We start from the raw sequence: 10,358 nt of genomic DNA on the forward strand, positions 1-10,358 counted from the left end.
TACCATGACAAGATAAACAGAAAGAGAGTAAAGATGGCTGCCAGAATGCTGGGGGAATTTGATGCATGGAAACCAGTTTTCGAAATTACTGACACACCTGAAGAAGATAAGGAAGTACAACAACTTACCGACTCAGTCGAAGAGATTAAGGAAGCACAACAACTTACCGACTCAGTCAAAGAGATAATCAATTTGAAAGACTCTGTTGAACCATTAGATTAGTGCAACATACTGTTCATGCTATGACATAAGAAACATCTTAGGTGTAGTTTAACATATCCTGGTAAGTAAAATGTAGGTCTTCTCATTGGAAGTTGGTTTGAAAAGACATCTTAGTTACTGTAAAGAAATATCTGCAAGTCTGTTTATGTTCTGAAACAATTTGGATGATGTGTTTAGTAATGGTTTGTTATGAATTAATATTAGTATTAGTTTGGTTTTCTGATTTCTATCCATCTATAAAACATTGAATGAATGGTTTTTTATCAAGTGAATGAATGTTGGCAGTAAAGATTGTAGGTATGCACAACTAATGGAGTTAACTTGTATATATAGATAAAACCATGCAATTTTTTTTCTTTTTATTGAGCATCAACAATGGAAGTTGATCCATGAATAGGATCAACAATGAGAGTTGATCCCAAAAATCAATGGGTCAAAAAAAATGAATGAATAAGTGATTGGTTTCTTATCAAGTGAATGAATGTTGGTAGTAAAGATTGCAGGTATGCACGGCTAATGGAGTTAACTTGTGCATAGAGAAAAAACCATGCAATTTGTTTCTTTTTATTGAGCATCAACAGTGGAAGTTGATCCAGTAATGAGGGATCAACAATGGAAGTTGATCCCATGATTTGGATCAACAATGATATGTTGATACTGTTTACATAGTACTTTTTCCTGTAAAAACCAGTAAACCTGGAACCTGCAAACTGACATAAACTGACAAGAATAACATTCATAAACAAATAAAACAGAATGTATGTCATTAAAAACACAACAAATCCAACAAGAAAAATAGGAAAGCATAAAAAGAACTAACATCCAAGGTAACATAAACAGAACAAAATGTATGTCATAAAAAAGCAGTTCAGAAAAATAGAAAAGCATTCACAAAAACTTCAGAACAACATCCTCCTCAAAAAGTTGATCATCCTTGAATTAGACTCCTTGCGGAACACTGGCCCACGAGGAGCCAAAGGAGCTCTGCGATATCTACGACGGTTGTACAATGCAAGTCTCCCACACTGACCACACTTCCTTTTTTTTGCGAACTTTCTCTCGAGAACCCCTGTACCTTGCAGTAGTTGGCCTTCCAGCTGATGCTCGACCACCATTGGGAAGCAAGACATAACCATCCTCAGAAATTTTAGGCGGCTTTCACTGTCGGGAATAGGATAGATAAGACGAGCATACAAATCTCTATAGTACTCAGTCGTATAATACGAAATGATGTACTAATAAGGTTCATCTTCTCTAATCTGCAACATCGCTTTCATCGAGTGGGTGCAAGGGAAACTATGCTTCTGCCACCAATTGCAAGTGCATGTCTTAGCATCCAAGTCGACTATGTGCTTTCCAGTAGGATAAATGATCTCAAAAACTTTATCACTTTATCTTCGGAACTTGTAAAAACGGCAGTCAGTCACTCTCTTGTTGAGCCTAGCCTGCATCCGAGGAGTAAGCTTTGCAGTCCACTTACTAGATTCCACTAAACTCTTATAGTTCTGCTCAAGTGCTGGAAGCCGCTTATCATGCTTAATCACATTGTTAAAACTCTCAGCAATGTTCAATGTGTTCTCACCAAATCTTTCTCCTAGAAATGCATGAGCAGCCCAGTTCTGGAATGAAATCTTTATCATCCAATCAATAACTGAATCCAACTTCAGATTGCTCATAGTCTTTGCAGCAGCATAAAATTTCTCCTTTGTTAACGTAGTGTAGCACTCTTCAAACAACTTCACAGCAGTTTGCCTACTCTTGCCCTTTGGAACAGGAATATTCCCTTTCATGTGGTACAAACAATAGGAATGGTGAGTGTCTGGGAAGATAATAGGGACATGCTTCAAAAGACCAGATCCACGATCTGATATGATGGTCAGTGGACGATCTTCATTGATAATACCCTTCAAATTGGTTAAGAACCATTCCCAACTCTCACAATTTTTGCAAGGTACAATTCCAAATGCAGCTGGATAGATCTCTACAAAAAAAAAAAAAAAAAAAAAAGATTCAAAAAGTGACTCATAAAAACTGAAATCCATGAACAAGTTATGGGGTGAACAACAAAAATTATGGGATCAACAACAAGAATTATGGGATCAACAAGAAAAAGTTATGTAATCAACAACTGGAATTATGGGATCAACAACAAAAGTTATGGGATCAACAATTGAAATTATGGACCAACAACAAAAGTCGATACAAAAAAATGGGATCAACAACTGAAATTATGGGATCAACAAAAAAGTTATGGGATCAACAATTAAAATAATGGACCGACAACAAAAATTATGGGATCAACAACAAAATTTATGGGATGAACAAAAGTTATGTGATCCATAGAATTGAAATCCAGGGACATATCAGACTATATTGTGTAATTCAACAACCAAAGTTGAAACACTTAATAATTAAAAAAGTGAAAAAAGATTAAAAATCATACCTTGGTTACCAGTTTTCCAGCAAGCAACCATAAGACCACCCTTAAACTTTCCAGTGAGAAAAGTATAATCAATAAATAACATCGGACGACAGTAATTATTGAAACCAGTAATGGAAGCTTCGAAAGAAACAAAAAACTTTTGGAACTGCTTTGTTGCACCATCATACTCAAACTTTACGACGCTTCCAGGATTATAACGTTCAATTGATTCTTTATACCAAACAAAGTCTGAATAGGACTTGATGTCATCACCCTAAAGACACTCTTTAGTGAACTGTAAACCATGGTATGCCTGACTATACGTGAGATCAACACCATATTCCAGATGGAGCAGATCTTTGACATCAGCTGCAGTCTTCTTCTTCTTTGATGCTCGATAATCATCTATTAAGATACCCTTCAGAAAAGACTTCGTCATTCTGACTTTTGATGGATCAGAACGAGCTAAATCACATGAATGCTCTCCGTGAAACGTCTTGCACTTAAACACACCTTTAGTATTGGCAACGAGAGAGGCATGAAACCTCCAGAAACAATTATCACTTGCCTGATTCTTACACTCCACATTGTATCGTTTCTGGTCACTCTTAAGTATGAAAGTTTTGTAACCACTCTGAACTTCATATTTCTTAATAGTATAACGACAATCTTTAACACTTTCAAAAACTTTCCCTACTCCGGTTAAGATGTTGGCCCAAGCATCTGACTTCTTGGGGACCCTTTTGATAAAAAATGAATCATTCGTCAAGTCTTCTACAACAGCCACCTCGTTGTTTGAAACACAACTTGATGATGATGAAGAAGGAGCAACAGAAGAAGAAGAAGGAACAGAATCAACGCAAATCTTAAACTGGATGTTAAGCTTCCACACATCAATCCATTTTGAGATGCAGTAGTGAATGAAAAACATCAATTCCAAATTGTGATTAACGACATGTGAAATTCCATCTACAGTGTAATCAAAAAATAAGAGGTCCTCAAGGACATAAGGAAAGTATTGTTTCACCACACTAATAATCTCGCTGACAGTAGTTGATTCCGAAACAACATGAGAGACGGTCAAATTGCAAAATGTGAACTCTGCAACAACCATCTTTGGCCTGCAACAATCATAACAGATCAACTGAACTAATAAAACATAAACTAAAAAAAAAATTGGGATCAACAAACCAATGTTGACACCATAATCTTTCAACAACCAATGTTGATCCAATAAAAACATATGTCAACAACCATAATCATAAAATTATCCAGGTTATTTGCATCAACAATGAAAGTTGATCCAACAAACCTGCATCAACAAACAATGTTGATCTAATAAAACATCTGTCAACAACCATAATCAGAAAATTATCCAGGTTATCTGCATCAACAATGAAAGTTGATACAACAAACCTGCATCAACAACCAATGTTGATCCAATAAAACATCTGTCAACAACCATAATCAGAAAATTATCCAGGTTATTTCCATCAACAATGAAAGTTGACACAACAAACCTGCATCAACAACCGATATTGATACAAATAATCTGGATATTGTACAAATTTTCAGTGTCAACAATGAAAAATTTATGTCAACAACCAAGATTTTGCTACAAAAAAACAGCATAAAGAGTATCATATATGTTACTCCGCATCGGATTAGTATGCAATCGGTGCAAATGTGAACCTGCAACATGAAATACTACATGAACATACATGCTCCATGTAAAAAAATTCACTGCAAACCATAAGAAAAAGCCTAAACCTAACCTAAGCTACAAATTCAAATTACGTCGCACATCAGGCCCCAAGTGAAATTTATATTCAACGTCGAATGTTAGATATGTAAAATGAGTTTATCAACACTAACTTCTAACTTATAATTGATTACACTAACTTCTAACTTCTAATTATACCAAAACTGATTCATCAACACTCAGTATTCTCAAAATAATTCTTCAACACTCAGTATTCTCCAAATAATTCTCCTAATAATTCATCAACACTATGAAATTCTCCAGAATAATTCAAAACGAGAACTGGTTCATGCAAAGTACATTGAAGCTAAACTCTTGAATTATAAACGTAATATTGAATCATGAGTCGATCTAAGTAAAACAACAGAAATTCAAAATCAAGAACCGGAGATTGAAAAATTGAATAATACATGTTTAAGAGATGAATAACGATCTCGAATTCAAATAATATGTAAATGAACCAATCAATCCAGTAGAATCAAACACACAGAATCAAGCTTCCAAAATCACGATCTTTGCAACAGAAAATACGAAAACTGAAATCAAAGATGAAGATTTAGAAACTACAAATCATACATGCAAATATCATATAAATTTCTACCCATCTTCAATCACGAATCACCATTACCAATTTGTTGCAGAAAAACAGATCGAGAAATTTCTGTTGATTCTGTTGTTGATGAAGAAACTCCTTTCAGATCTCAGATTTAAAGATTCGAACGATTAAATTGATGAACATGGACTCAGTAGTAGAAGGAAACGAAGATTATCTGTTGATTCAAACCCTAGATTTCACAGAAAATTTTCGAAATTTTTTTTCTGCCAAATTTCAGCTGATGAAGATCGACTTTTCTCTCTCTTTTGTTTTTCTTTCCGCTATAACTGATTTTTGGTTTTAATTAATAAATATATATGAAGGGTATATTTGTAATCTTGAAAAATTCTTGATGGATCCCTGATGGGCTTTGGATTGAGAGGGGTGTATTTGTTGTGTCATAAGGGTATTTGTGAAGCCCGTGAAAATGATGGGCAATTATATAATTACCACTTTTTTTTTAACTTAGAGATGAATGGACAACCTTTTACTTCGACAACTTGGTGAGATTAGTTGAGATTTCCACTGAAGTTTCTATCTTTTACTTTTGTTTTTGTCACTAACAAAATCCTTGAGATAGATGGGCATCGGCGTTATGTGAATGAAACTCGATCCTTTTGGAGTAAGATGGTGAGCGAAAGGACCAGAGCAAGGCCCGCAGACGAACTCCTCCTCAGAAACTCTATAAGGGTGCGCTTGGCACATCTTTAGGAACATTGTCATTTTTAATTTTTTAAATCGTTAACAATCTGTTTGGCACACCGGTATTAGTGATGCAAGACAATGCGAATCGCATGTAGTTTAATGTTGGGGAAAATATCGTTTGGCCCTATTTTATGTGGTCCCAAGTTAGTTTGGTCTACAAATAAAAGGGGAGTTCTGTTTGGTCTTTATTTATTCAAAAATATTAAAGTATCTAATGTAACCTTTCCCTCATGTGATATACATGATAGGTTTTTTTTTGTCTCTACTAATTTCTCTCTCTTCTTAACATTAATAAATAAAAATAAAATAAAATATCTCTCAAAATATAAGTCGAAAATCAATAAATTTAGATCTACACAACGAGTACTCATTATATTATGTTTCGGAACTTTAATTTTTTTCGATATAATAGTAGTTCATACATGAGAATGAACAATATTGTTGAACATGCTAGTTCATTCTAGTTCCCATCAGTTCATTTCGTAGAATGAACTCGTATATACTAGCAATTTATTTTGTAGAATGAACTCATAATAGTAGTTCATTTTGAAGAATGAAGTCGCAGTGGTAATTCATTATTATTATAGTTCATGTTGTAAAATGAACTCGTAATAATTATTAAGTATGGTAGTTCATATTGTAAAATAAACTCATAATAGTTGCTCATTTGGTAGTTCATATTATAAAATGAATTCGTATATAGTAGTTCATATTGTAGAATGAACCCGTGATAGGAGTTCATATTGTAGAATGAACTCCTAATGCTATTTCATATGGTAGAATGAACTCGTAATAGTAGTTCATTATACCAGTTCATTTTGTAGAATGAACTCATATGTTATTTTATCCTAAGAGTTCACTTTTTAGAATGAACTAGCTAGTATGGTAGTTCATTAAAGTTGTTCATTTTGTATAATGAACTCGTATACTAGTTCATTTTATAGTTAATTTTTAGCTAAAGGATAAGGTAAAAATTAAAAGCTCCTAAATATAGCAACAATGGTACTCGTTGAAAAGCTCTCTCGAGGGATTTTCGAAGATATAAAGTTTGTCATTTTTGGACATGTGGTTCAAAAGATATTTCACTTTTAAGTATTTATTTATTTATTTTTATTAAGAGAGAGAAAAAAGAGAAAAAAGGTATTTCTGCCACTATTAAAAGACTGCGACATCACTGATGACGTCACCATAGGACCAAACAATAATATTTAAAACCAAACAATAATATACATTTAAAAAAAGGACAAAATAGACAGTTGACTGGGTCAACTGAACCAAACTCACTCTAATATATTATTATTAGGACTAATTGGTATTTCCTACTTTAATGTTTAGTGTTTGGGCTGAAAATAAAATGGATGTAATACAAAGTTGGAATTCCAAATTTTGAAAATCTAATTACAAGAAGAAAAAATCCATAAAAAATAAAAAATATTACAAATATTTTTTTTCCTGGGTCGGCCTCCCTACCGCACACTGTCTTTTTTTTCTTCTTTTTGTTGAATTGTTTTTCTCTCTCGTTCACCACAAAAATTTTCTTCGATTGTTTTCTTCCATTCTTCAACGTCTATGGTGACTGTAGAAACAAAGTTTTTGGGTTCTCTTCTCAGTTAATCTTTTTAATTGTTTATTTAGGGTTTTGTGGAAAGTTTTGTGGAGGGATTCGTCGATTGGAGGGAAAATTAGGGTTTTGGAACAGTGGGTTTTACAGATTCAAGTTAGGGTTTTTTGAGACTGTGTATTTCGTCGTCTGCTAGTAGGAGATTAGGGAATTGGGTATTGATTCCTCCAATTAATCATCATCTTCTTTTCTCTGAGAAGAACAACAGTTGATATTGTAACGACCCGTCCCTCCACCGATATTGTCTCCACTTAGCCACTGCAGATATCCGGCAGTGTGGGGTTTTCAACGGGCATCGCTGCGGTAATCCAGCAGCAACTTCCCGGATGGTCACCTATCCCTGGATTACTCCCGCTCGAGCACGCTTAACTGCAGAGTTTTCTGCCAACTCTGGAGCCAATTGTGCTGAAAAGGCCTCGGTATAATGTAGACGTTCCATATCTCCCGTGAGAGAAGTATCTGGCATAATCCCCCACCCGAGCACAAGCGAACAACCCCCTAGTTGTATCCCAACTAATGCCGATATTGTTCCCACTTACCCACTGCGGTTATCGAGCAGTGTGGGATTTTTAACGACACTACTGCGGTTGTCCAGCAGCAGCTTCCCGAGAGGTCACCCATCCTATGACTACTCTCGGTCGAGCACGCTTAACTGAGAAGTTTTTTTCCCCACAACTCAGTCAAGTGAACTCATCAGGCCTCGGTGATAGGAAAGGACAAACCATTGTATTCCTTAGGGAATTGGGTATTGATTCCTCCAATTAATCATCATCTTCTTTTCTCTGAGAAGAACAACAATTGATATACTAGTAATTTTTTATTTTATTTTATTTTTTATTTGTTTTTGCGATTTGTTTAAAGAAAGCTGCAGCAGAAGAGGGTAACAAAAAGGGTTTTCTTTTTCATCGAATTAGGAAGTAGTTTCTGTGTTTTTAAGGAAGTAGTTTATGTGTTTGAAGATTGGATTAGAGTTTATTGAGAAGCAGTTGTAGCAGAAGACGATCAACTCAAAAAGGGGTTCCCTTTTGTTTCAATTGGGGATTTGAAGGAGGGGTTTTGTTGTTTGACGACATGATTGAGGTTTTTGAATTTGTAAATTTCGTTGATTGTAGAAGAGGATATGAGTTTTGTATTTCGTTGTTCTCCAATTCATCACAATATGTTCTCTGAAAAGCAAAGCAGTGGAAGTGGTAATAGTTGAGGTTTAGTCCTTTGCCTCAATATCTCCATTGTTTGGTTTTAATTAGTTTTTGTTGTATGGTATTTTAAGTTCATTACCATCCTTTAAAACTTTAATTAACTTCGGTTGGTCGTCGTTTCTTCTCTACACTACATCATGCCTAGGGCTACAAGTGCTGGTCAGGAGCAATGTTTGAGCCTCCTCTCTCAGGTTTCTAATTCACAAAGTGCTGATAATTTTCTAATGTCCTTTCAGGGATTTTGGTGGCTGTAAGAATGGCATAAGGGGCAGAGCTTTATTCAGAAGTTCCTTTTTTAAGCACATCAATCATAAGCATCTTGTTAATGGTGCAGAATATGATAGATGCAGGGACATAATTCAGAATAATGGTACAATATATGCTTTATGGGAGGTGGCTCTTTCGCAACTTAATATATGGCTGTGTACAAAGTGTATGCATCCTCAAGCTTGGAAGAAGTGTTGCAGGTCACATGAAGGTGATGTAATTTCTGCTCCTTTCAATGGCAGAGGTGCGGATTTTCTCATCCATGACATACCTAAACCATCTGAGGAGGTAAGTTTTTGTAATGATGATGATATAAATGATGATGTTCATAATGTACAGTGCCTTGATGTGTATTTACTATATAAGGTCTTTCAAGCTCGTTTCCACGCTATTAGACATATTTCTATCAAATGTAGGATTAGTTTCTCTAGGACTTTCAAACAAACAATGGACAGAGTATTACTTAATCCTTTAGATACTTCTTGTTGGATTAAGTTATTACTTTTTCTAATATGCATTTTGAGAAATTATATTCCTAAGTGTAAGGATGAAGAGATGTCTGGTATGCGTAAGAGATTAAAGGTTTCTTATATAAATCAAGCTTTAGCTAAATGGCGTGACACTGATGGTTGTATATCTTTGATTCTGTATTTATCAGTAGATCATGATACTTCAACAAAACCTAGGGTTCTGCTCATAAGGACAACCAAGTAGATGTCAACCTTAGACTTTGTAGAAGAAAGTTAAGCCAAGGTTCTTATATTGATGCTATTAGGGTTCTTACTTCTAGTGGTGTAGCTCCTTTATCTGATAATACTTTGGCAGATTTGCATCTTAAGCATCCTTATGCGCCGCCGCCTTCCGTACCTACTGCATCAAATGATGTTGTTGCTGCAATTTATAGTAGAGATACGGCTCTCACCAGGATTAAAAGTTTTCCCCAAGGTACTTCATGTGGTAGGGATGGTCTTCACGCTCAACATTTTCTAGATGTACTCAGTGGGTCTGCCGCAGCTGTTGCAGACGACCTCCTAACCTCCATCACCGGAATTATAAACCTCTTTTTGGATGGTAACTTCCCTCCCCAGCTTGGTATGTTTATTGCTAGTGTACCTCTTACACCCTTGCTTACACTTGGTGGTGGTATTAGGCTTATTGCAGTTGGTACTATATGGAGAAGGTTAGTTTCTAAGGTTGTTGCTTTAACTGGAAGTAAAGATATGACATGTTATTTGAGTGATTTCCAATTTGGTGTGGGTGTACCATGTGGATGGGAGGCTATTTTGCATTCTGTCAATCGAATATTAGATGAGAAACGTAATCTGAATTCCATATCCATGCTCTTAGTTGAATTCAGAAATGCTTTTAACTTGGTGGACAAATCTGTCATGTTGTGTACAGTGAGACATAAGTGTCCTAGTATATCTAGATGGGTTGAGTTCTGTTATGCTTCCCCTGCAAGATTGTATTATGATTATTCTATTTTGTCTTATACGCAGGGTGTATAACAAGGAGATACCTTGGGTCCCCTCCCTTTCTCTTTGACTTTGCATCCCATTGTGCTA

General features: G+C 35.4%; 1 protein-coding gene across 1 annotated transcript; it reads right to left on the reverse strand.

Annotated features, from left to right (window-relative positions):
- Nucleotides 1-1,613: 1,613 nt before the first annotated feature.
- On the reverse strand, nucleotides 1,614-3,758 carry LOC113315559. Its single transcript, XM_026563824.1, has 3 exons — nucleotides 2,968-3,758; nucleotides 2,666-2,847; nucleotides 1,614-2,203 (listed from the first exon to the last, which is right to left on the reverse strand). Exons 1-3 carry the CDS (start codon nucleotides 3,756-3,758, stop codon nucleotides 1,614-1,616), a joined length of 1,563 nt encoding a protein of 520 aa, XP_026419609.1.
- Between the last annotated feature and the right edge of the window lie 6,600 nt (nucleotides 3,759-10,358).

The sequence above is a fragment of the Papaver somniferum genome, chromosome 10 (genome assembly GCF_003573695.1).
Source record: "Papaver somniferum cultivar HN1 chromosome 10, ASM357369v1, whole genome shotgun sequence".
Classification (NCBI taxonomy): domain Eukaryota; kingdom Viridiplantae; phylum Streptophyta; class Magnoliopsida; order Ranunculales; family Papaveraceae; genus Papaver; species Papaver somniferum.

Coding starts and splice junctions, on each gene's coding strand:
- LOC113315559 (XM_026563824.1), bottom strand. CDS start 3,758: ATGGTTGTTGCAGAGTTCACATTTTGCAATTTGACCGTCTCTCATGTT. Junction 2,848..2,967: donor GAATATGGTGTTGATCTCAC/GTATAGTCAGGC, acceptor TAATCCTGGAAG/CGTCGTAAAGTTTGAGTATG. Junction 2,204..2,665: donor CTGGAAAACTGGTAACCAAG/GTATGATTTTTA, acceptor TTTTTTTTGTAG/AGATCTATCCAGCTGCATTT.